Here is a 26,934-nt window from a genome sequence, read left to right as displayed (position 1 = left end):
TGCATAGATATCGCTGAAGCAGTGAGGATTTATGGCATTTTGCTGACTAATATATTTGCTGCCATATTCTTTTCATTTTGATAATTATGGAGGTATTTTGTTTCAGTGTCAAGATATTGTCATCTGCAGTGGTGGTGCTTCATCATTGTGATATTTTCAGTGACTTTAGTTTAGTGCAATTTGACTTTTTTGCCAAGACGTGTTTCTGTTTTCTTGACAGTATTGGGTGAGATCTCCATTAACAGATTTACTGTTTAAATGTTATGGACACACAAAGGATCTCTGTGTTGAGATATTGTGTTATCCGGCATTGTGGTGTTGATCTGGGAGGCTTTGGTGTGTCTGGTCTGTTCACTCAGATGACGAGGTAACAGTGGGGAAGTTCTATGCCACCTTCCTGATACAGGACTACTTCAGGAAGTTCAAGAGGCGCAAAGAGCAAGGTCTTGTGGGAAGGCGCTCATGGGAGAGGCTCAACACCACCATGGCTCTACAAGTGAGTAAAGTACAGTGAATCAATCTGATGGAGTCACTCCAACAGTGCATTGAACTCATCAGTGACTTAATGTTAACTAAACTTCCTTCATCTAAGTAAGAGACAATCTTGAGATAATTGTTTCTGTTGCTGAAACCTGAGAAATATTGGTTTACTCATAGACTTTTCAGTCAGGTTACTAATATCATAAAACACAGAGAATATCAGGTGATTCATGCTGAGTCTGGCTACCTTTAAAACCATGATGTCACTGTTCATGAATCACTCTGTAGTCACTGCTGTAACAGTGGATCTGTAATGGTCTAGTAGAGACATGTTCACAACTGCAACATTTGCCCACATCATCTCTCAGCCAGATAGATATAGATAAAAAGCATATACTGGCTGGCTGGTTTGGTATCATAGCTGCTCTCATTGCAGGCCGGCCTGCGCACGCTGCATGACATTGGACCAGAGATCCGTCGAGCCATATCATGTGACCTGCAGGAAGAAGGGCTAGTAGATGCTAATGCAGAAGAAGAAGAGGAAATCTACAGGGTAATCATTCATAAAGTTGCCTTCAGACATGATTCAGGACAAAAACATACTCTGCTTTGAATAAAGATTTGTCTCTGATGTGACAAAGAAGTTTTTTTTATGTTGATGTTAAGTGGAATTGAAGTGGAATCGATTGACAAGACCACTTTCTATTTTGGTGGAGAAATAACACCAGAAAGAATGAAACTCATTCACATTTAGTCAAGTTTCATGTAGTGCTGTAGAGAGGAATGTCATACACATTCAGATTTGAGACTTTTTAGAATTAAAACATTCATAAACTACTTTCTTGTTTCTCGATATCTTGAGTATTTCATTTCTGACTTTTGTGAGATTTTTGTTTCTTGGGTAATTACAGCAACACTGTTAATGTTTACTCAACTGTAGAGATGATAAATGAAAAGGATATCTACATTAGACACACATTACAAATGGTCAAATAGATGATGTTTTAAATAAAAGGTTATTACTGGCTTCTGTCTTCAGCATAATGCTGAAGACTTATAATGCTTGGTGTTGAAATGGGACCTTTAAATGAATCAGTGTGTTATTCATTGGAAAATTACTGAATTACTTAATTACTAAAATCAGTGCTCTGTGGTTTCTGGTGTCTCTGCAGCGTAATGGCGGTTTGTTTGGGAACCACATCAATCATGTCAGTGGCGATCAGCAAGGCTCCTCCCACCCGACCACCGTCACCCAACGCCCACTACAGATCCTGCCCTTCTCCTGCAGCTCCTCGACTGAGCCTACCCAAACTGGCAGGATAGCCAGCACCAATGACAGGGAAGGAGAGACAGAGATGAACTCTTCACCCATCCAGTATAATCACCATTATCATCCTCCTCACCCGTATAATTACCCTCACTGTAATTCCACCTGCCATCAATCGCCAATACCCTCTAATGCCAACCTCAACAATGCCAACGTGCCCTCGCTTCTCTCCATGACCAGTGGGAGGCAGCAGAAATGTTTGTTAAGGCGAGACCGCCCGTCCTCCACCAAAAATGGATCATCAGCGTCCACATACAGCAAAGGAGTGCACGATAAGCCTTGGAGGTCACATTCCACAAGGTCAGTGGATCACCTCAAAGAGATTTTAAAATTGACTTAACAGAAACAATTCCTCTTATTGTAGTTATTATGTACAGATGGGTGACAAATTAAAGGAAAAACCAACATAAAGTTAGTAAGGTGTTAGGACACCACGGGCCACCAGAACAGCTTTAATGCAAGTGGAACCAAACCAAGCCAACAAAAGGCCAATTCCACAGTGTAACAGAGCCTCCAGAACATTGCCCAAGAACATGGTGAAGGATGATTCGTCTGACTGTATCACATTTTTACACCTCTCTGTAGACCAGTGCCTGTGGTTTTTGCACCACTGAACTCTCAAATGAGCATTCATCTCTGTAATGAGATGTAATGCTGTCAACCGCAATTTCCGGTGATGTCTCTCCCATAGACGCAGATGCAGATGTCACTTTTGCCTTCTTTCCATCTTGTTTAAAAAATCTGAATCAACCGGGCCTTGGATATTAGTAATGTAATTGTACCATGTAGTGCACCTGTGTGGAAGCATCTGCATGTGTTATTTTTCTCCGCTCTTATAATCAGATTTTTCCTTTCATTTACTACCCATCTATATTTATACAGCATGTTATCATAGATAAGATTGAAAAGAGCCAAGCTGACTAGGGCTCGGTGATAACTTAGTATTGACTTTTATTGGATTTGTGATGTTACCAGTTTACTGAACTTGTTTCTTCTGTCAGACCTACAGTCTGAAACCAAAGGGTATTCAGTTCACTCTTATAAAAGACTAAGAAACCCAGCAAATAGTCACACTTGAATCAGAGAATTTTTGGCACATTTGTTTGAAAAATGACTTAATTTCCTCTCAGTTGGCTTGTCATCCCAGATCTGTGACATAAATATCACCATCTGAAAATACGGTTGATTTAAGCCAGTATCACATCAACTGCAGTCCAACTGCATGGTCACTTGCTGAACTGTTTGCCAGAGTATTCTCTGAAACTTTCAACAGAGGGGGAGAACAATGAAAAAAAGGTATGTTAGATAAGACACATCCCGAAACTACCCCGAGCTTCCTGTTCAGCACGACCAGATTTCATTGTGCCACGTCAAACCTTGTTCATCCCCTCACTGATGTACACTCTTTTCTCAAATTGATTAATCCCACTGCCATCTCATCTGCCCACACAATTGACTGCAAAAGAGCATCCTCATGGATATTGTTTCGTGTCCCACTGGCCATTTTCATTAGTTAGATTGCAGCTAGTAGTGCTTTAACTCCCTCATAATGATGAAAGCGTGCTAAAAACAAAAAAATTGTTCCACAAACGTATTAAACTTAAGTTATAGAATAATAATTGTACTAACAAGGCAAGCCAAGAGGGGTTGAACTGAGGGCAATTGGACTTGGTTATAGATACTTGCTGTCACTTGGTTTGTTAGCTCTCCTGGCTGTTTTAATGACAGTTTTTAGAGTCGTTACAGTTATCTGAATCCAGGTGTGAGTGGTGGTGATTGAATCCTTTTCCCCCTAACTTTTTACAATTGAATTTCCCTGGTGAAAACATAAATTTTCATTCATTAATAAAAATATAATTTCTTACTTGCATCTTGTGATATCTAGCCCTGTAGTTTCTGCTATGGTTTATTTATCAACCTCTGAAATTTATGGGTTCTTCCCTTTCCAGAAACAACATCCCCATTGTCAGCAATGACAGACCTCACTGTCAATAATTTTCACTGGAACTACTTTCTATTGCCAAACACATATTGCTAGGGGCAACATTCATAATGGAACCAGTATCATGGCCTCTCCCATCTGTACATAAATCTTTTTTTAGCGTTTTAATTAACTTGTCTTTTGTCATTGCATACAACCTCTCATCCCCCATCTTTTCCACTCTGCTGTTCCAAATAATCGTGTTTGTGTGACTGATCCCTTCCCCTACTTGGAGCAGAACACGCTACTATGAGGCCTACATTAGGTATGTGTTTATCACTTACCAGAGCTTCATTTCACAATCTATTGTTTTCAGTAGTGGGTGTGTCTCAAAACATGCTGTGAAAGCTTCTTGTAAATAAAAAAAAATTATGTCAGTTTCAGTGAATGTGACAACAGAGACAGAAACAGAGAGATGTTTATACTTTACTGCAACGAAGCTACATCAAAATCTCAGTATCAGCAGAAAAAGAAAAAAGATAGGGAGGTGTCATTTCATACGCATATGACTGTTGAATATCTGACTCAGTGTATTGTGACATTTCGATGCCAGGTCAGAAAGCGGTGGTGGACTTTACCCCACCATTCGTCGAGAGGAGCCGGGTGGCGGGGACAGTGATGATGAGCGAGGCTCAGGAGAGTACTACAGCGGAGAGGAGTTTCATGAAGACGACATCATGCTCACAAGGGACAGGTACCTCAACAGCAACTGTCAGTCTGACTTGATCTGAGAAAGGATGGAAAACAAAACTGTCTCACTCATCTTTTTGTTTTGTTTTGTTTGTTTTTTTTTAATGACACACTAGATCACTTTAATAAAAAAAAGTTCTCATGAAGATGTAAAGTTTTTATCTTTTTGTTTCACAGGTTGTCTAACAAGAACCAATGTGATGCAGAGGGAGACTTTGACCCAGAGGTTTCTAGGAGCGACCACCAGCCTGAGAGTTACTATGATGATGATCAACAGCTGATCTACCAAGACAGCAGGCGGTCACCCAGGAGATGGTTTTTACCCTCACCTCAGGGTGAGATACCACAGTACAACAACACAAATGTATTTTTTTTTCTTTTGGTTGACTTCCCTGGAAGTGAGATCCCCTGACACTGTCAGATTTAATGTATGTGTGTAGTTTCAGATGAAATTTTATTGTTTAAGTTGGTTGTTTTGGATGTTCCTTTGTGATTGTTAACTCAATTACAGAGATGTATTGCACATATTGATAAACTGGGCTGATTCAAGATAATTGCACAGTACTGACCGAACCAAACTGTGTTACTGTCATTCACATTCAATTTATTGTAACTAAATGGCAGAAGTACTAATGTAATGGAAAGGTAAATTATATTAGTCTGTGTTATTGCTGTATTATATAGTATATATGTATAACTGTGTAGAGTTAGGTGTTATATTACTCAAGAGCAATGTTTTATCCATCATTGTTCTTGAGTGATATAACAATGCATATTCTGTAAGTAATCAGAGTTGGAAATTGAAAGTTTGACATGTTTTTGTTTCTTGTGTTTTCCTGTAGCCTCTAACAGACCAACATTTAGTTTTGAGTGTCTTCGCAGAAGAAGTAGTCAGGATGACGCTCCACCCTCTCCATCCTGTACAGCTCTTCCTCTACACCTGGTGCAGCAACAGGTACCTTTTTCTGCTGATGAATATTGTGATGAATGAATATAAGTATTGTCAAAAAACGCAGAAGTTAGATTGGTGGGAATAGCACCTGTTCTGTCTCTGCTCTCTATGCCCAAAACATCCACCTTTGATTGATTCTTCTTCATTGTTGTGGTCTTTGAACTCCAACCTCAGGTAATGGCGGTGGCCGGCCTCGATGCCAGCAGAATTCACCGCCTCTCTCCAACGAGGTCACTGCGCTCCTGGGCCACACCTCCCGCTTCACCCATCAGCCTCGACTGCTCGCCCTGCTACACACCGCTCATACAGGTCTGATCACTGTAACAACAGAGCAACGGAGCTGATTGTTTGTGTATTGCTGCCATCAATAGTACAAGATTCATATTTACATTGTTTGGAACTAGACCAAACTGCCAAACCCCACAATGTGCACATTTTTTATAGTAAGATAAAAATAAAAATTGAAGATAGACAGAAGAAATACCTGAAATACAACTGGTTTACTTAATTTTAATCAATGAATTAATGTCATTCGATTCAGTCTTCCAGGAATGGATTTGTGTTTCAACTGGTAATCTGCTTAATAAAATTAGCATCTCAATCAATGTATTGCGACAAGATCAAGTTGAACACATAGTTTAAAAATGTATCCCTAAGTGTGTGTGTGTGTGTGTGTGTGTGTGTGTGTGTGTGTACTCAGGTGGACTGGCGCAGTCCCGGCAGCGTTGGCAGCATCCCCGGAGCAGTGAAGAGGAGTTCATGGTATACAGATGGCCAGGACGGATCTCCCAGCCGCAGCCACTCTCCGTCACGTCTGCAGTTACCTGCAGAGAGCTGCTCACACTTCCTGCAGAAGAGAGGCAGTGCCAACAGCCTGGTGGAGGCTGTGAGTAGAACCTGTTGATAACTGTTTTGATTGATTGTTTAACTGATGAAATGTCAAAAATAATGACCAGTGTTCAGTTTCCCAACCAACAACGTGCTATGCCTGTGAGGCAGGAAATCTCAATCCAAACTCTAGTTCCTTGGTACTGGAACAAGTTACCCAACTTGATTTGGCCAGCTGAGTTCCTGTTTACTGCTTTAAAATTCATGACCTACCTCCTACCTAGCTAAAATGCTAATTTCTAAAAACTTGTGTGTTACTTGATGTCCCTGTAGACCTGTTGCACTGAGGTGGGGCATGGAACTGAATGTTGATGCACTTTTTCTCAAAGACTTCTCTTTGACCTCTTGTATCTACGTCACTTTGGACAACACCAATTGAATAAATGTGAAAAAATATCCTTAGGGCCAGTTTGAGAACCACTGGTGTACACATACTGACTCAAACAAATACACACAGTTACATGCACACACAGTTCAGAATGTTCCTGACATGTAGCTGATAAAATCCTTCTTGTCACGTCAACAGTTTTCAGCTATTTTTCTCCCGTTGTTCTCAGGTGTTGATCTCTGAGGGTCTGGGGAAATACGCTAGAGACCCCAAGTTTGTGTCAGTGACCAAACACGAAATCGCAGACGCTTGCGAGATGACCATTGACGAGATGGAGAGCGCTGCCAGTAACCTCCTGAATGGGAGTATGGGTAATGGTAGCAATGGGGGTTCAGGGAGTGTCAGCTCGGACCCACACACCAGCCCGCATCTTAGAGACCACAGTATCCGTGACTACAGTGATGAGGAGCCGTACGTGGCCGTGAAATGTGAGGAGGACTTAACAGATGAGATGATATGCATCACATCACTATAGCAGCGGCTCACACCGGATTATTTAGGTTTTTTCAATTGAATTTCTACTGCTGTTAGACACTGAGGGGACGTCTCTGCTCAAGTGAGTCCTGCAATAGACAGAAAATGTAAAACATGGACGGATAAGAGAACAAAGTGCCTTGTTTTCTCTTTCTGTGGAGTGGAAAATGGAAATGCCAGAGTAATGAAAGAAACCTTTGGATTTACAGAAAAGCTGAGATTAATTCAGCAAATATTGAAACCAGAGGGAATCATACTGCCAGCCCGCCTGTTAGCAAGAATTCATGACTTTCCTCTGAAGTTCTTTCTATATTTTAAATATTAACATTGATGTAATACAGCAGAATAACCTGGCAGCCTTGCAAAGCCGGCCCCAAATCTCGTGAAGTTAGTTTTCCCAACAATATCCACTGAGGACCACCACTGAGTCCAGCAGCTAAAATCCAAACAGCATGGTAAGTGATGGGCATAAACAGATCCATGTGTTTGCTACACTAACACAATATGAATTACACACTAGATTTATTTAGAAACAGATTTTGCTCATAAAATTTAAGAGAATTTTTCCAAAAACATTTACCCCATTGTTCTCCAGTTGGAATGTCAGGGACAAACACCAGTGACAGGCCAGTGAGTAGTGTGCAGTGTTTGAGGAGGGTGAGCTGGCTTTACAAAGCTGCATTTGTCCTGCTCCAAAATGTGTCTGGCTGTCCGATAATTCCCGAAGATTCCCTGTATTCAACACAGTTTCATTTCATGTATATATTATGTGTGATTTTAACCTTTCACTGGTCATTATAACAAATGCAGTTTTGATCTGCTGCTCGGCCTTCACGTTACATTTTGGCCTCAGACACACACACACACACACACACACACACACACACAGTGTCATAAAAACATACATATATAATAATATTTTTGTAGGTTTATTTCAACTCATCAGGCTGATCCAAAGCCATTCCAGACAGTGGAGGCTGCTCTGGGTTCACAGTTCAGGGTTTCAGGTTTTAAACGTTGCTTTTGACTTGAAAAGGAAATCACATATCAGTGGAAAAGACTTTGTCCTCAGGCATATCCTTCTGTTTTGTGTCTGTGCATGCATAATTACACACAGACACACACACAGAAACATGACACAATCCCTTCTCCCCTCATACCATGGAAACAGATACTAAATCAGCAACTTAGCATTTTAATTACACTATTTAAACTAGTTTGACCGCCATTACAGTGTCATAAACTTATTTACCATAGTGATCATGAACTTTTATCAAAGCCCCTTGAAAACTGTGAGGAGAAACAAGAATATGCAGTGATTCTCTTTGCTTACATTTGCTTTAGGCTATTTGAATGAGAAGTTTGGAGAAATTAGTGTTCACACTGAGATCATAACAACTGTTGAGGAAAATGGAAAAAGTGCCAGCCATATGACACATGGAGTGTAATGTGTGTCACATTTTATGACTTTGACTGATAATATATGTTTTTGTAATGAAACAAAGATGATCCAGAGATTTGAGGCACAGTCATCACAACAGTTTCATCTGTCTGACATCAGTCTTAGGTCAAATCTGAGCATTTTTACTTCATCATCAGCTGCTGAGCTTTGCTCTCATGAGATCATATGTCACATTAAAAGGGGGTTCTCTCAGGCACCTAAGTGTTTCATGATGAGTCAGATGAAGAAAACAAGATCAAAACACAACACAGAGGTGTGACACAAGACACCACAACAGAAACGGAGACTTTAAAAAAAAAAGATTTCCTGACAATATATAGATACGTAGAGATAGAATATATAGATACGTAGTTTGTTCTTGGAGTGAAATGATTGGTGTGAGCTGTCACCTTTTATTTGTGGGATTCATTTTTGTTCCAGCACCAGTTTGAGTGCACAAGATGCCCAAAACAACTGCTTGTCTGAAGGGGACAGACACACAACCCGCTCGAAGGTGAAAAACATCGAAGCTCAGCAGCATTTCTCACTTAGTGTTCTGTAAATTTGGCTCCACCACTAACCAGTGTTTGTCCGCCACTGTCAACTGTAACTGTCTTCAGGTCAGCTTTTAAAAACCAATACTGGGTCGTGGCAGGACAAGCATGTTGTTTCTTTTTTTTCATTTTCCTCACTCTAAAAACTCTTGTCAGGGCAATGTGTTCAATCTGTGCAATCAAAGGGCTCCTTCAATATAAAACCAAAACAAGGGATCACTGAGTGCATTTACACGCACATCAACATTTAAATACTATTCCAGATACTTATATTTTTTTCCCCCCATTTTTAAATTGTTTCTGAGGTGTGCACCATTTCTTGTGTACAGTGGTGCCAAAAGGCCTGAGCATGAGTAATGCAGATGTCGAAAAGGCAGTTTGCTGTTGGGTGTTGTGGTGATAGAGATTAAAACTGAAACAGGATATGAGCTGGTATCTGGAATACTCTTCACATGTACTGTCAATGCACTCATTTCTTCATACAGACACAGGTTTCAGTGGCCACAATAGCTGATCAATATGACTTATGCATTTTCTAACTGCATGTAAATTGTGTTTAATTAAGACGTTTAACAAATATTATTGTTATTACCTCGGTACCTATCCAGGTGTGTCGATTTAAATGTCAGGGAAACTGTGTGGCAATGGCTGCATTTGCACAAAATGAAAAATCTAAAGTAGTAATGATGTGAAACATTTTCATATACATAATTTTCTGTTGTGATAGATCTGATTGGCCACCTCAGGTGTCCCAAAATTCCAAGGTATGGTGGGTTAAAGACTATCTGAGCAGCAGACTCAGACCTCCAAAAACCCCAAAGGCAGGAAGGTCATGTCAGTGTTTGATTGACAGGTGATTTCTGGAACGTGTAGCACTGAAATCTGAGCAGCCATCATCCGAAAAGTAACAAGAATCACACACAAAATCACACATGTACCACTTTCAAATCTCTTCATTTTGTGTCAGTACAGCCTGCAGAGAATCTGTTTTACTGTTTTGGAGTCTAATGACTTTTTAAAAGAGATTTTAGAGTAGGCAGGAGCACTTCAAAAGCCATATTACACACATGCTGTAAGTAGAAATATGCTTCTTAATTTTTTTTGCTGCATATCCCTCTGAAACACATTTCTGAGTAGGTGAGCAGCTGATAAAGCTCCCTGAAGAACACAGAGCTGCAGCATCTTGGATAATCAGATTGATTTTCTGGTTGCTGGATTAAACCCGTGATGGTTTCTCTGAATTAAGCCTTCCCGCTCAAAAGTCGGCCATGTTTTCCTCCGCTTCTACAGCAGCTTCTGTCTGACATTTACACATTGATGACAGTGATGGGAAATGCAGATACTAATTACTAGATCAATACTAATTGTTTTATTAAAAATGAATTTGTCTTTAATGACAAGGTTTTACAAACATCAATGTTATAATAAAATAACTGCATAACTTTGTACAGTTCATACCTTACTGAGTTGATAAAACCAAACATTGCTGCTCACAACATGTCAGGAATTCTGAGACTCCAGATTAAAAAAAGATAAATAAAAAATCTGCAGTCTATTCACAGTCCAACTATCCAAAGTTTTATCAATAGAAGCATAGAGACAGAAAACAACACAAAGCTTTGTTGTGCTACTGACAGCTTTATTTTTTGTACTGTTCCACTGCTTTACAGATGTCTATGAAATGACAACAATGTATAAAATCTGTACAGTGTTTGTAAAAAGTAAGTGATGAACTTGAAGATTTCTGCTTTCTACCCATTTGTTGTATGAAAATTTAAAGAACATAGCTCTATCTACTTTGTAGCATACATACTAGTACCTTAGAGATTTTGTACCAATGAAAACAAAAACCCTGTTTTGTATATTTGAATTCTCGCCTGAAATGACAATGAACCTGCTGAGGATTTTTGTAAGGACCACTGAATAAAGTCATGAGGACAAGGTCAGGGCAGTTTCTACTGTTTGTTTACAAACAATACAAAAACAAAGACATGCGACGAAGATACTTCGTAGTGTAGTGCACAGCTTAATAAGACACGATTAGAGTTCATTGAGCACGTGTTGGTTTCCATTAGAGCTGATAACAAAGAAAAAGAATATAATATAAATTAACATGAATTTAAGGAAGATTTTTAGCGAAGCTCATTGTAAAAATCTGCTCAATACTAATATTATCAGTACTGGATGGACCAAAGTGAAATCAGTCACATACTGTATATAGAGTAATTCACACTGATATCAGAACACAATGATCTTATAGGCACCAGTGGTATTATCGTAATTAACAACTTCATTTCATCTAATCAGTTATACACAATCATTTTTAAAAGCTTCTTCAGAAACATCATTAAAAATCTATACAAAAAACATTTTTTAGTTTAATTTAGTTTTTAGAAGTTTTTAGTGTATATTTGACATAAAGAGTGTTTTCACACAATATCTAAAATAGCTGGATTTAATATTCTGAGATATAATTTGCATTTATTGCTACTTAGATTAAACAGCTACTGGACTGGCCCAAACCAAAAGACAACTAAAAGCTGTGAGCTGTAAGACTTAATCATCCAAAGTAATCACCAGCTCAATGAAGCAAAGGATTTAAAACGATTGTTCCTTCAAATACTTACATGTATAGTAGTGTAATAGCTTCAAGTCAGGCTATGATAGTGTTATGAAATCATGTTTTTGGGGCCAATGCAAATAGGCCATTTTCATTTTGGTGTTGTTTGTTGAGTTTGAACTAGAGGTTGATTCTCCACTAGCTGTTGTATACTTCTGCGTTGACAAACAGTTTGTGTGTGTAGTCAACAATGAAAGGCTGTTTGCCAGGAAACAAGCCTACTTTCCTGACAAGTATGGGCTTAGAACTTTGCTCATTTGTGGGTGAGTCATTTTATCTCTACTGCTGTCAGGTCCAAGTCACCAAGACCAACTGAAAATGAGTCCTGATCATAGCAAATAAAATCCATATCTGATTGCTGATTGGGCATTTCTTTCCAAACATTAAGAAACATACAAGCCAGGTGCTGCTGAGTCTGAGCCAGAAAAACCTGGTTGTCTAATCCACATCTGTTAGATCTGCAACTCAATGAGCCTCACGGTTCAACATCTAGTGGGGGAGGTGTGCATACCTTGGAATTTGATGAAATTTGCTGTGGTCCTGGAGATAAGGCTAAGGTGTTAACACACTACTGTCAAAACAAGACTAAATTAAAACAAGACTCAGGCTAAATTACTATTTTATACAAATGGATCAAAATAGATGTTTTTTTAGAATCTTCTCACTGTAAAATGTGTGCAACAAACCTATAAAAACAGCATTTTGTTAAACTGTTAACTCTGCAGGTTTTCAGGAAGGAAGAGGAATGTCACCTTGGTGATCACTTATCTGAACTGAGCAAAACAAGAAGTGCTGCTGGGACTGTTGACTGCACGATGTGCAGATTGTGGATCAACAGTGAGACAACAATCACTCAAGACAGAACATTTTATCATTGTGAAAAAACCCATTTAAAACATTTCATATGCTGTGGGATTTAAATTCTGTGGGTTACCTCAGGATAATGCAGTCAAAAGGTTATCTAAGAAATGTTACTGTTATTATTATGTCGTTTATGTCAGATACTAACATGTCCAAGTCGTTGTATTGTTCATATTTGACAATGTAAAACAGGGGAAATGAACTCAAATTTTCCATGGAACAAATTTCCATTACATTCACAGTAACTATGCAAATGCTCAGTATCTTTCCTAGCAGCCACAATGTGACACTGTGAAATGTCAGCACACAGCTGACTCTATCAAAATGCCATTGTAAGGTTGAGTCAAGTTCTAAGTCAAATCAAGTGTCTGCTAATAGTACCTATGTTTCCAAATCTTTTGATCTTCAGCACTGGTAAGTCAAGTCTGCTGCAGTTTGGTGAGGCAGCTCCATTAACCTGAGCAATCGATTGCTTTTAGTTATTAACTATGCAGACGAGGAAGAGGAAACCATGATCAGGGTGTTTTATCACATTAGCTTTAAGATTACTCAAGACATACGGACTTTATAAGGGAAAATAAGACCAAAATTATTGAAAAAAATAAAAACAATAAAGTGACAAGGCTACTGTTCCTTCATCAGAAGACAGTCAGGACACCATGTTAAATACTTGAATAACGGAATTTCAGATGTAAACTAAAACTGTATTCAACACCATTATGGCTGTGAGTTTAGCTTGCGTATATCAGACCTTCATAATTATCTTCCACTGATATGTTACCTTGTGTGCAAATCAAGACAAAACCCTCACGATTTTCATTTACAATAAATCAGGTTAAAAAGAAAAAAACAAAAAGCTAAATGATCTGCTCCCCATCAAGCGCATAATAAGTTGTTCACTGCTGTTGTTGCCTAATGACACACATACCATATCATTTACTCTGTCTGTAGTCATCTCTGTGTTTCGAGTGTTGGTGGTCTGTACACGGGAACCCCTGGGTCAACGAGCGGTGGGCGACCTCTGATGATGTCGGCAGCCTTCTCTGCCATCATGATGGTTGGTGCGTTCAGGTTGCCGCTAATGATGCTAGGCATGATGGAGGCGTCGACCACACGCAGCTGCTCAAGACCAAGGACCCGCGTGTTCGAGTCGACGACTGCCATCGGGTCAGAGGGTGAACCCATCTTGCAGGTGCAGGACGGGTGGTAGGCGCTGTCAGCCTTACGGCGGACAAAAGCGTCAATATCAGCATCTGTTTGGACCTGAGGACCAGGCTGGACTTCGGGGCCACGGAACAGGTCAAAGGCCTTCTGGGCAAAAATCTCTCTGGAGAGTTTAACACACTCCCTGAACTCCCATACATCAATATCTGAGAGGAGAGAAGGTAAAAATCAAGAAGTGGATTTATAAATGAGTTTAAAATTCTATATATGTCAGCTGTAACACACCTCCACACTCCAACTCAAAATTCCCACATTGCTGAGATATACTTAACACTTTTAGATGTGAATATTTGTTACAAACTGATTAAAAAAGATTAATAATTGATAATTAATTAACCGGGGTTATTAATTAACTGGGGTTCTCAAAACCTTTAATGGATTTGGTTCTTGAGAATTCAGGGACTGAATCTTACCAGTGGAGAGATAGTTTGGCTGCAGATTTGGGTGGTCCAGAGGGTTGGTGCTTTTCAGCTTCATCCAGCCGACACTAGCACTTCTCATTGGTCCCACATGAACCTACAACGCAAACAATAACACCCAGTCATCTTTGAAAGAACAAGAAGGTCTTTTAACAACACTTACTGCTGTTCTGAAGGTATTTTCAGGTTCCTCAAAGACCTGTTTAACCACCAGGATGATAACATACTCCTGCATAATAAAAGAAATTAATAACCAGTTTCTGAGGTTGCTGCTATATTTCCTAAATGACATGTATCACTTTGTATCCCTTTTTTTCACTGTGCAGCTGGCAGACTATATTTTCATCTAGATGTGTCTTTGAGGATTCTGAGGACACACACAATGTAGAGCACACACTGGGACAAAAAACAAACTCAAGGATCTAAGGTTTTCTTAAGGTTTCAGTCTAACAGAGATCTTCTATGAAGGTTCTGGCGATATCATCAGAACAACAGCAAGTGTTCGTAACAGATCCTCTGATCCTCTTTTAAAACATTTTTTCATGAAAAACCAATGCTTAGCCATGTGACTTGAATGTAATGGTAAAACATGAGAGGCACACACTGTGACAAATATGGTATGTGGCCACTGTATTTACACAGAAATTTGCACCTCAACATATACTTTAAACTACATTTGCGCAATGGAAAGTTGTGGTGTTTCTCTAAAACATATGTTCCTGGAAAACCCCAGATGTCAAGATTCTGTTCATTTCTGATAAATGGCAAGTGAGAAGTGGTGCAAGTAAAGTGACCACTGTGTGTTTCTGACCATGCATACACTAACTGCATACTTGTAGATACATGTGTAAATAACTGTTTTATAGTCTTCCCTAGTTGTAGTGATATAATCCATTAAGTTATTTTCAATATTATGGCACTTGCTATTTATGGATCCTGCATTCACTGACTTGTAAAACAGAAACCTGCAGAATTGCTGGATGGTAATTTTGCTGACGTCTGACATTTCTTTATGTTTCCCTGTTTAAAGTTTGGACATAAAAAATAAAATGTACACAATGTGGGACTCAATTAGTTCCTGGTAGGTTCACTTCTCCCAGTGAGTACACTTCTCTGGAAAAGAGGCTGCAGTATAAGTGTTAATAGGTGAACAGTCAGGAAAATTCTAGGAAGCTGTTGTTGTTTCATACACTTTCTCAGGTAAGAGAGGTTTTCCATGGAAAACACACCTTTGTCCTGTACACAATATGAGGGTCTAATCTAGTCGTGGCTAACATCAGGGTAGTTCTAGTTTCACCATTTACAGTAGTATTAGAATATCCAACAGTCTGTGCCTTGAAATTCACAGTGAGAGAACAGCCAAAACACAGAGACACACATTTCCTTGTACATCAAAATGGCAGCATACTCATACATCCTGATGACTGCTACACATACCCATGTTAATATTATTATTCTAATTAAACCTCCATTATATTTCCCACCAGGACAAAAAGCAGCCATTGTTTGGTAAACGCAAGCCACACACACCTGATATGCCTCTATCCTTGGAGGCAACTCTTCCGTGGTCGATGACTTGCGAGGGCAGGAAGTGAAACTGGATGTCAGGGTGTGTGACGTGCGGCCGACTGCGGATAAACCCTCCGCTCTCCAAGTGGGCTGTTGCTCCATAACCTGGGGGATGGTTGTCATAGTAAGTGAGACAAATGTACTGTGTCATTAGACAAATGGCATCTATCTGTTTGACTTGAGAAAATATTGTTCTGGGTGTTTATGGAGGTTTGTATTGGCAGCCTGTGTTTTTGTGATACTTCAGTCTCTGGTTTGTTTGGACTGGTGGTGTGTCTGCCAATGGTGTGATTAATGTAGTTTATGTTTGTGATCAAAATATCTGTAAGAGTCATGTCTGTAAGAGTCTGTCCCTCCTGTTCCTGCTCTGCTGAAGTCACTGCCTGTACCACAGAATTTCCTGCCATAATCACTTGTACCAAGCTCACCCACCAGCCCACAGTCTGTGGTCTGTCATAGCTGATGTCATTTCACCAGATATGTATGAGTCCTCATTAGGACAGCTCTTCAAAAGAACTCTATAAATGCTGTTATGAAAGAAACACCAGCTGTGAATTACAATCTGTAGCTAAATAGCATTGGGTACAATAGCTGTCTCTCCAGGCCAGATCATGACTGTGTATTACAACATGCCAACCTGCAGCCTCTGAAACAGAACCAGTTCTATAGGCCAGAACACCCTGTGCAGAACTCTGACTGACAGCCCAGAGATTTATAGCCATTTGCTGTGTTCACATGATCATGTGAGGACTAATTTGTCTTGTAAAACCTCCACATCACTAAAATTACCACCTTGCAGTTGTATGCCTCTGCCAGCCAGTCCAATTGCTGTAAATAAGCATGTGAATTCTTGAGTTATGGCCAGTCATTCTGATCTTTAACTACCAAAATCTAATCAGTTCATCTGTGTCCAAGTGAACATTTATGAGAAATTTGATGAAACTCCCTCAAGGCGTTACTGAGATATTGTGTTAACAAAAATCCGATGAACGGACAACCTGAAAACATAACTGCTCTGGTACAGAGGAATAAAAGTTGAATTTGTTAAGGGTGGGCAGACAGGAGACTACAAGGGTAGGTTACTTTTCATTTTTGTTTCTTCTGTTTATGGTTGCTAGATTTTTCTTGTTTAATTATATTAACAGATGAACAATTCCTTGCATCTGGTTGGTTCTCATTCATGGGAGGAAAACAACTGATTACATCTATCGTGATCTATCGATTACATTTATGTTGCATAACATCTATTAATGATCTGATTAGACTGTAGAAAACTATGCTGTAAATATCTGCATGTTAATTAGGAAAAGCTGATTTCTTCAAACTCCATTAACACTGTATTTTAAATCTCTAGGAGAATATGTGTGTTTCCATTTGTAGGTGCCTTTTACCAGTGAACAGGGTGAGCCACTCAAGTCCTATCTTGACCATGTGGAAAGGTTTCTGGGCCTTGTACAGGGTGATAGGCTGAGTGCACTGCTGCTGGATGTACAGCTCCAAATGATCTTGCAGGTTACTGCCAACACCTGAGAAACACAAGACAGAAGAGTATGAGTCAAAGAAAACGTGATTTTTTAAATGCTTAGAAAATAACTCTCAGTGTATAATGTACCTGGTAAGTGCTGAACCACAGGGATGCTGAGTTGTTTCAGGTCATCTGCATTTCCTACCCCAGACAGCATGAGAAGCTGAGGGGAGTTGATTGCTCCTCCGCTCAGTATCACCTCTTTATCTGCAAACACCTGAGGAAAGAACAGAAAAACTGAGAATTGAATCACTAAACAAGATTAAGAGTGTATGGCCATTTGAATATACTGTGCAGGAACCATGAAGGATAAGTGAAATTTTGTCTCTTTTAAAATTATGGGAATTCTCTCCATCTCACCCTTTTCTTCTGTCCCTTTTGTATGTATTCCACTCCCACAGCACGGTTTCCATCAAACAAGATCTTGGTGGTCAGGCAGCGCACCTCTGTCTTCAGGTTGGGTCGACCCAGGACAGGTCTAAGGTAGGCACTGGCTGCGCTCCACCTTTTCCCTGGACAGATTTAGACAGTGAAATGCAGACAATATTAAGGGGTTGATTCATAAAAGGTATACAATATAAATGCTGCATATTTGCTAATAATTTTAATGTCCTGTAATTGCAGAAGTTTTGTTTTTCTAAGACCTTTATTGATGGTCATGTCCATCCAGCCCAGTCCCTCCTGTTGGTATCCATTCATGTCATCAGTGAAGGGGTATCCTGCCTGCTGCCCTGCCTCAATAAAAGCCTTATGAAGGGGATGGTTAGTCTTCCCTCTGGACACATGAAGAGGTCCACTGCCACCACGGTACCTTTAGTACACACAAAAAAAGACAAAGCTAACATTTAGTTAGTTGTACATTTAGTTATCAGATAACACTTAGTTATCTAATTAGTCATGCTAATCATCCAGTCAGAGCAAATGAATAAATAGTGATAACTGGGTCCCCACAAAAAAATCTTTATATTTCTGAAATCTATCAGATCAAAACCATTTCTGAAGCTGTTTATTATGAACATTAAACACATAAAAATGTAGGCATGTGAAAATATGCTCACTGGGACTGACCTGTACTCCCTGTTCCTGCTTGTACCTACTGTATCTGTTAGAGCTGATTTAACAATAGAGGGCCTTTAAATGGAAACTTCACAGAAATTCTTAACCTCATGCCAGGAGGATTATGTAAATGTTAAGTCTTCACATTTGCTGTTTTTCAACTTATAGCAGTTTTCACCACAACAATTCCCAAATAAAGACAATAATCAAGCTTGCCATTGAACTCATGTGTTTGTAATGCTGCTAAATTTAAAAAAATAGTCAAGATTTCATGCCTTATTATTCAGTGGAAGCATAACATTAATCGTAGTTTACCTTATCTCTGTCATACACTATAATATAAACATCATATCACTTTCACCTGTGGTATCGTGCTTCCAAACCACAAAAGTCTTTATCGTACTATTTTTAACATGTTAATACAATAGCTGCTACGCCCTTCATTTGCATGTGCTTTGTGGCTTCGAAGGTCTGCCTGATAAGATCCTCACTGCATTGCAGCACATTTACAAACAAAACTCATTACACATGTTACAAAACAATCGAGATACATTTTAAAGTCTGGCTAAAGTCTATTGGACCTACGCACTAGCACTGCCTGAGTTAGGATTCCATTTCAAACTAGGTCCATGCATATTAAAATAATTTGGACATAAGTCAAAAGGTAATGAAAAACGTACCCTCCAGCTATTTTTGTTAGGTACCTGTTTTCTCCCAGCTCATGACACTGAGCTTTCCTGAAGTAAGGCAGACAGTGTTCATAATCCCAGCCCTCAGCCCCCTCTCTCTGCCACCGGTTGTAGTCTTCAGCATGTCCACGGATGTACACCATAGCGTTGAGTGAAGAGGACCCGCCCCACACACGGCCCCTCGGCCAGTACATCACCCGGTTGTCCATGTGAGCCTGAGGTAAAGTGTGGTAGTACCAGTTATACCTGAGGAGAAATGAATAGAAATACATCATGGCATCAAATGGAGCAGATATCTGAAGAGTTTAATAATATGTTATTACATTAGGACTTATATCAAAATATGGGACTAATATGTTGCACCAATGTGACACACGGACAATTCATTTGTATGTCCACTTTTCATTTATTCATATATTTATGGCTTTAATAAGCTAAAATATCCTGAAAAGTTTTAGTTTTTGAAGCAGATTTCACAAGTTGATATAAAAAGTCAAAACGTTACTGACAGACACTGAGGCAAATAATTTAATACAACTGCACCAAAACATTTCAAGACCAGTGACAGACAAGTGAAATAATTTAACTACTGTACTTTTCATCACAGAGGTTGTAGGTAAGCGCAGCTGGCATGTGGATCTTCCATGAGAGCCGTAAGCTGCCTAGCAACATGTCTTTAGGTCCGGCCTCCAGCAGCAGCACAGACTCATGGGCATCCTCTGTGAGCCGGTTGGCGAGGACGCAGCCTGCTGACCCCGCCCCAACAATGACATAACTGTAAGATGGTGATTTCTGATGTGGTGATGATGAACTGTTGCGATGAGCAGCTGAGGTGCTAAAGCATCTGTAATGGCTAGTGGAGGAGCAGGTAAGGGAAGGCCCCATGTTTTTGGTCTTGGGGACAAAGTGACATTCTGGCAAACAGGTAAACAAGCATCCGCTGTCCCTCATAAATCTCCCCTGCGTCATGGTGGCAGCTCGTCGGGCTCCAGTTTGGCCTAGTGTGGCCAAAGACAACATCCTGGTTCTGAGAGGGCTTTCCTCATTCACTGTGAATCACAAGACACACTTTATGACACACAAGCTGGTTGAATGATATTTACATGTCCATACATAACACTCATTTTTGTCATGCTAAATAAAAAATTTGTTGTTTACACCTTATCCCTGTCCCAGAGTTTTATAATTATTAGCAACTAAATTGACTAGAAATGTCTGACCAAATGTCCTGATAATTTTCCCTGCTGTAGAGGAGAGAAGTTCATGTTTGTCTCTTGTGATTCATTAAATATCAAATGCTTACATTAATAATTCATGCTTAAATAAAGCATCGAGCGCTTCAGACAGAAAGGATGTAAAGCTCCTCACAGCTGATTCAGCCTGATAAGATCCCAAGATTATGTCTAGTCAGCTTAAAAGTAAATGTGATGGTTTCGTGCACAGGGAAAGACGCGCTATTGTCTGCTCAAATTTGTGTGTGTGGGTGTGTGTGTTTTAGTAGTCATATGCATTCTTTGCAAAAGATTATCGAGCAAAGGCTGCAATCACCTCTCTTGTCTTTTCTCGTAAATATTTTTATTTGAAGCATATTCCATATAACGAGACAAAGTGAAGTCTTTTCATTAAGACAGGCAGGGAGACATATCTAGGTCAGGAGTATCATATCAATAATACACCCACTTAGTATAAGTTTTAGTGTCAACCCGAACTCCTTAAATACGTTCTGATAAACTGACACACCAAAAAAATCACAAGTCAGAAACAGTAGGATGTCACTAACGTTCAATCTCGTCTTTTAAGGCCAGTTTGTATAAAATGTTTACGACGAAAGGCCAATTTCGTAACCGTTAGCTTATCAGCATAACAGTCTGGGTTTTATAGTTCTGCTGCGGCACATAGCAACATTTGTACACACATTTCTTCTTCATTAAAACATGTTTTGAATGCTACAAACGCTTTAAGAAAGTAATTCAAACTGTATTTGAAACCTTTTGAGGAGTTAGGCTGAGAGTGACGGTACGCTTCAGACTTATTTCGGGACTAGACCGCTATGTTTGTGAAGTATACAACTTGCTAGTATGTCCAAAGCTCACCGTCGTCTGCAGTTGACAGAGCTGCTGGACATGGAGACTTTACATGCTACATTTAATTTCACCCGAAGTGGCGTTGGAGAAGCTCAATGTCAATACAGGCGTAAGGACAGTGTTTATAAATGAATTTAACAGCAGAAAATAATGTGCAGCCTACCTTTTTATTTTTTGCACTGACGGAGACCAGAACTAACTCGAGGCAAGTGAATGGTTATCTGGGGGCGGGGCTTAGTTAACATAGCAAAATCAGCGGCACTGTAACGGGGAGTTCAGTCAGCTAGAGCGCTGCAGGTAGGATGTGACACTGACTAGTCAGTGTCGAAAATGCTGTAGATTGTAATATTGTAATATATACATATATATTTTTTTTTATTTTATTTTTTTGTTTTAGGTCAACCGTGCTCAGCCATGATGTGGGAAGTCGTGTTGATGTTTTTTACTTTTGTCCAGGCCCAAGTGATTTCACAAGAAATTGTAAGTTACTGACTTCAGCATTAATGAGCGATTAATTGTTTTACTTAAAACGGAATGTTATTTAAGTGATCTTTTTCTTGGATTTTGTTTGCAGAAAGTGGTGTGTCGTGAATTTGGTAGTAAGTTGTGTTTATATATATGTCAATAATACCTCGTTTTAAAAGTTGAGGCCACCATTGGCCATATTAGAGTTTGACTCAAAAGGGTATTTGTTGGCCCTTTGCAGACAGCAGTATCTTTGTTACATTTGTTCTGATTTTCTCATCCTTCTTCTTCTTCTTCTTCTTCTTCTTCTTTTTTTTTTTTGCATGAAAAGCCTTAATCTGATTAGACACTAAAATTTTCCATTAAGTTATTTTAGAAGAGTCAGCTCTGTCAGCCAGAATGATCCATAAAGTGGAAATTCCAATAGCCTGAGTGCATAGATTAAGGGAGAAATTGCATTGCCAACTTTATATATTATTGGTTGGCCAGGGGTAAGCAACAAGTTTATTTCTTTAACCTCTCAGGTTTTCAACACATTTTATAACAACAGATGTCAACACATTGATTGAAATATTCTTGTTGATGTGACTGTATGATGATGTGAATGGTTTTACATTAAGTGTTCCTCAGTATTTTAACAAAAGCTGTTACAGAAATATCAATATATTTCAACAGCTAAATTAACATCTTGTTACATATCAGAGAATGATAATATACACATTATAAATGTGTGGACAGTAATGACCACTGTTCTCTGTTGTTCTAGATTTCCCTCCTGTCAGTGATCAAGTCTCCATCATTCCTGGCAGACTTGAAAGTGGAACTTGTGACAGAACAAGAAAAAGATATGCTAAACATCAGCTGGGCAATCAGCATTGATGGTAGGAGACAACCACATGTTGTTTTACATCTTATTAGTGTTTTACCAGTGCAGGTTAACCAAACACCTGCTACACATGTGCAGCAGAAACAGAGCTCTCTGACATTTGATTTGATCATTACATACATCTTATTGAGCAGCTTATTGATGATTACTGTCTATCTGCTGAAACAATAAAAGCTGTTACGCAATGTTTATCCACTAACATAAGAGGTTTCTTCTTGATAAACAGGACTTAGTCTGGTTAGGGTGACAGTGAACTAGGTAGAGGATAAAATGTTTATATGTAATCAAACAGAGGAAAATAATCAGTGCAGTATGTGTAGCAGGTGTTAGGCAGGAAGAGCCCCCTAATGGTAGCGAAACACACGAGCGAAACAAAAGATGTTGTTGAACATTTAAAATAATAACTAAAATGGGATAGATGGGATAGACAGACCTGCACTGTAGTTTATATATACTTTTTGTGTACTATTTATATATACTATATATAAACTGCCTTTAGTCAGGTAGGATCTCTGTAACATTTGAAATGAAGTTTATCATTGACTGATATCTGAACGTCTACACTGACCAATTGATAGTTTGTCCTCAGTTCAGTAAGGAGAGGTGCATAAGGAGTTTGGACATTAGATCCTACTGAGGCATTCATCAGCAGTAAAGACAGGAGAGAGGAAGAATCCCCTATAGTCTGATGCAAGCAAAGGTGGATTAAAGCCAGATCGCCTGGATTGTTATGCGGGATGAGGTGGAGATGGGGGAGGAGGTGAATTGACAGACATAGGCAAAGAGTGACAGAAAGTGGTTTTTACAGAACAGTGTGAGCAGCAGAATAACCATTGGTCAGTTATAAATGAAAGGGAATTTTGACAGCGTAGGATAGAGTAAGTGACAGACGAGATGAAAATGTAGAAGCAGGATGATAATAGGAATTCCTAATAGGAGGAGAAGTGAGAAGGAAAAAATCTTCTTTATTGAGCTCTTCCTAAAGCTTCTGTCATTTTCTCTCTCTGCAGCCAGTACTGAATATCTGACGGGCACTCTGATCGAAATTTCGGGGGAACCATCCTACCTCTGTGATTACAGTCCACATTTGACCTGTGTCACTGGGCTGGAGCAGGTGTCATGGATAGAATTTTAACAATAACTGATAAGAAATTTTTTGTGCTTTAACAGTAAGCGTGAGTTTGAAATGATTAAAATCACTAAAATGACTGTTATCTTTTCAAAGTAGAAATGGTTTAATTTTCTAGTACAAGCAAGCTATGGCTTCAACCTCATCCAAGCTAGCAATCTCCCTTGGCCTCAACTGGGGAGTGGCGTCTCCTCCAAGTCTGTAAGTGTACTGGTACCGCGCCGTAAAACACAAAGTAAGTTTATGATTTTATTCCCAACTTTATTGATCAACAGCAAAGTATTAAAATGTTAAAACTGTCCTCTTTGTTTTTTTAGAAAGTGTTACACTAAAGCCATCTCAAGTTCCCAGAGGTGAGCGATCACATTTCATCACAGTTAAGACCACTCCAGATGAGACCACTACCTCATGTAAGATTCCACAGTTACTTAAAAGCACTGACAATACATACACTTCATCTGGTCAATCTCACCAATTACATGAAATAAAATAAGGAATGTGTTTTTGTGTGTATGTGTTTGTCTGTGCAGCTGTGAGAAAAGGACGAATCACTGTCACCATTTTCGGAGGACTGGCTATTCTGATGATCCTGAGCTCCTGCTACATAATTTGTAAATACAACACTTTCTAAATGTATATTTAGTGGTAAAGGAACCTAGGCAACAAAATTGCAGATGACAAATGGGAATAGATCTTAATGCACTCTTCTTCTGTGTGTCTACAATGGGGTTCATTTCAGTGCTAATTTTTTTTATACCAATTCCGAAATTAAAAATGCTCCCCTCCAATAGATGCACAGGCTTATCTACCAGTCTTGTTTATATGCTTTGGATATGTCCGGTCACTTGCTATTTGACCCAAACATTTAAAAATTGCAAAATGCTTCCAAACTTATCAACAGTGATCTCTCAGTCACATTGGAGCATAGCTTTAACTACTTTATTGGATAAATGTCTTGTCATCCTGCAGTGGACATAAGCTTCACCTCCTAGACATTGAAAAGATATCAAGTTTGGGTTAACAAAAACCTCTCCTTACGAATTTGGAAATCCCTTCCAGATGATATAAAATGTTTGACTGAAGATAGCTAATCTCTCATTTTCAATGTTTTCTCACTCCCTAGATAAAAGCTGTGGAGCCAACATTGCCTCATCACTTGGTTTCAGAAGTTTACCGCAATCTCCCACGGTTCCTGTTCCTGTCCTGGTGGTGTACCCCGCCAAGAATTCAGCCTTCCAGCGGGCCGTGGTGGCTCTGGCAGAGTTCTTGCAGTGGCACGGTGGCTGCAGCGTGGCTATCGACATGTGGCAGCAGGGGAAGATTGCAGAGCTTGGGCCAATGCGCTGGCTCACAGAACAGGCCAAGGCTGCAGAACAAGTGCTCATTGTCTGCCCGCAGGTAGAGATTGTACGTTGTATGTAATTTTTATAACCTATTTCTTCCTGTCTGCATAGGAGTGATTTTGGTGATGATTCCTTATTTAGTGTGTTGTTGCTTATATGATGTCACCTGGTTACATGGACCCCTGCATCTTTACATCAAGGACCAAAATAAGGACTTCATTGTGTCATCTTTGGCATTTCGTAAACAACTTTATAGACATGATATACGCTCTAGCTGTATGCAGGAACGGAATTTTATTCTTTTAACAGAGAAGTTACCGTACCAATGCAACCTTATAAACTCAATATGCTCAGTGTGTTTGCAGTGATGAGAACCAGTTACATCAAAAATATGTGTACCTGGAATTCCCTCAGGGCAATCCCTGAGATTTTGTCCTTTGTTTCATATTGTCAAATAAATCAAACTAAAATGAACAACAGACTTCTCTTCTCTTCTCCTCTTCTCTTCTCTCAGCCCTCCTCACAGCCCAGCCACTCTCCTCCCAACCGTGGCTTCCCAGAACCCTCTATCCCAGCTGCAGCTCATGACCTTTACCCCCTGATCCTCAACATGGTGGCCAGCCATGCAAAGAGCGCCAACGACCTGGCTAAGTTCTGGGTGGTGCAACTGGGCAAGCAGCGGGGCAAAAGGCATAGTAACTTGGCGCTGGAACTGAGGGCCTGCAAGACTTTTTATTTGATGAAGGATTTGAACAAACTGTACAGGAGTCTTCATTCTCACAGGCAGGATGACAGGAAGATATCAGATCAGATCTTCAGACCAAGGATTTCCTACAGTGAGAAGAGTACAGTGATGTTAAGGGAAGCTGTAGAGGAGCATTTCCAGAGAAGCAGAAGCACTGAGAACTGTGGTCACCTCAGTTTGAACATCAGTAATGAGAATGTTTAGATTGATATAGAGATAGGTGAGAACAGTTGATAAGTGCATAGCTGACTCTTCCATTATTCTTACTGTTTTATGAAATGCAGAGTTTCACACTGAAAGCCATTTTGTAGATATGAGTGAGTTTTTGTCTGTCTATGTATACTAGCTCTGTCCCTGGTCCCTGGTGCCCTGTTTCTCTTCAGTGCATTCTGGGATAGACTCCTGCATCATAACAGGATAAGTAGGTATAAGTATGTATATGTTGCCCATCTAGCTGTGGTGGTAGTTGAGGTATTCTTTGACTTGGAACGAGAAATGGTAATGAATAGAAACTTATTACAATGTAAAATTAACATCCACAGGGAATATGGAGAATGCTGCCATCCGCAGATGACAGTGATTGACCTACTGTGTCCTCTGCCACATATAGCACTATGCTATTACAGCATATAAATAATAAATACAGTTCACATGCTGACATGCTCAGTTAGAAGTGGGGACGTCTCAGTCATTATTTATTGTAAATGAGACTGTGGTACTTCTTAAAGAAGACACATTCTTCCTTTTATGGATAAAAAATTTAATCCTTGCACAAGTCAGTCCATACAATGATGTTACATGCTACGTGTTACTAATACCTGATGTTAATAAACTTTAAATAGCTTCCATTACTATGTCAGTTTTCCCTCTTTATGACTTCATCTCTATTTGTGCTTCTGTTAAGCCACATTTTCTCATTTACCATTGCACTGTAATTATGAGTTCAGCCAAAAGTTACATACAGTAGACTGTCAAAGTTGAATGAGGATATTTTAAATGTATCCTACATAATACAGCCACACAGTGCAAACTGCACTAAGAATGTGAATATGTTGTGACAGATGAGTAAATCTAATCTGTATTGTCAGTGTGGATCTGTTGTGGGAGGCTTGGAGGTATCTGTGCCATGAATGTATTGTGATGC

General features: G+C 39.5%; 3 protein-coding genes across 5 annotated transcripts in view; 2 read left to right on the top strand and 1 right to left on the bottom strand.

The window, feature by feature from the left end:
* cacna1db (calcium channel, voltage-dependent, L type, alpha 1D subunit, b) overlaps positions 1–11,116 on the top strand; it is an 84,440-nt gene extending 73,324 nt beyond the window's left edge. The window contains exons 41-50 of the mRNA XM_051071136.1: positions 360–496; positions 917–1,033; positions 1,653–2,107; positions 4,027–4,053; positions 4,342–4,482; positions 4,656–4,813; positions 5,321–5,433; positions 5,605–5,739; positions 6,131–6,316; positions 6,876–11,116. Of these exons, the coding sequence (XP_050927093.1) occupies positions 360–496; positions 917–1,033; positions 1,653–2,107; positions 4,027–4,053; positions 4,342–4,482; positions 4,656–4,813; positions 5,321–5,433; positions 5,605–5,739; positions 6,131–6,316; positions 6,876–7,181 (1,775 nt within the window). The 3' untranslated portion in view covers positions 7,182–11,116. The remainder of the gene's footprint in view (positions 1–359; positions 497–916; positions 1,034–1,652; positions 2,108–4,026; positions 4,054–4,341; positions 4,483–4,655; positions 4,814–5,320; positions 5,434–5,604; positions 5,740–6,130; positions 6,317–6,875) is intronic.
* chdh (choline dehydrogenase) lies at positions 10,794–21,514 on the bottom strand. The gene is given in 11 exon segments (XM_018688887.2): positions 10,794–14,026; positions 14,294–14,396; positions 15,830–15,853; positions 15,855–15,973; positions 17,260–17,394; positions 17,481–17,610; positions 17,754–17,905; positions 18,038–18,204; positions 19,154–19,384; positions 19,734–20,187; positions 21,386–21,514. Coding segments are annotated over 10 exon segments (1,905 nt in total). The 5' UTR covers positions 20,159–20,187; positions 21,386–21,514; the 3' UTR covers positions 10,794–13,607.
* On the top strand, positions 21,491–26,638 carry LOC108891664 (uncharacterized). 3 transcript variants are annotated; one of them, XM_018688908.2, is made up of 10 exons: positions 21,491–21,519; positions 21,620–21,702; positions 21,797–21,821; positions 22,454–22,568; positions 23,584–23,687; positions 23,802–23,937; positions 24,020–24,112; positions 24,233–24,313; positions 24,826–25,109; positions 25,560–26,638. In XM_018688908.2, the coding sequence occupies exons 4-10, from the start codon at positions 22,535–22,537 to the stop codon at positions 25,992–25,994; spliced, it is 1,167 nt and encodes a 388-aa protein (XP_018544424.1). In that variant the 5' UTR covers positions 21,491–21,519; positions 21,620–21,702; positions 21,797–21,821; positions 22,454–22,534; the 3' UTR covers positions 25,995–26,638. The 3 variants fall into 3 exon arrangements, with proteins under 3 accessions (XP_018544424.1, XP_018544421.1, XP_018544420.1); XM_018688905.2 differs by lacking the exon at positions 21,797–21,821 and having other exon boundaries at positions 21,502–21,519; positions 24,826–25,100; XM_018688904.2 differs by lacking the exon at positions 21,797–21,821 and having other exon boundaries at positions 21,502–21,519.
* The last annotated feature ends 296 nt before the right edge of the window (positions 26,639–26,934 follow it).

Source organism: Lates calcarifer, linkage group LG6 (genome assembly GCF_001640805.2).
Source record: "Lates calcarifer isolate ASB-BC8 linkage group LG6, TLL_Latcal_v3, whole genome shotgun sequence".
Classification (NCBI taxonomy): Eukaryota; Metazoa; Chordata; class Actinopteri; family Centropomidae; genus Lates; species Lates calcarifer.
Note: the sequence above shows the minus strand (reverse complement) of the source record. Positions and strands in the feature narration are given on the sequence as shown.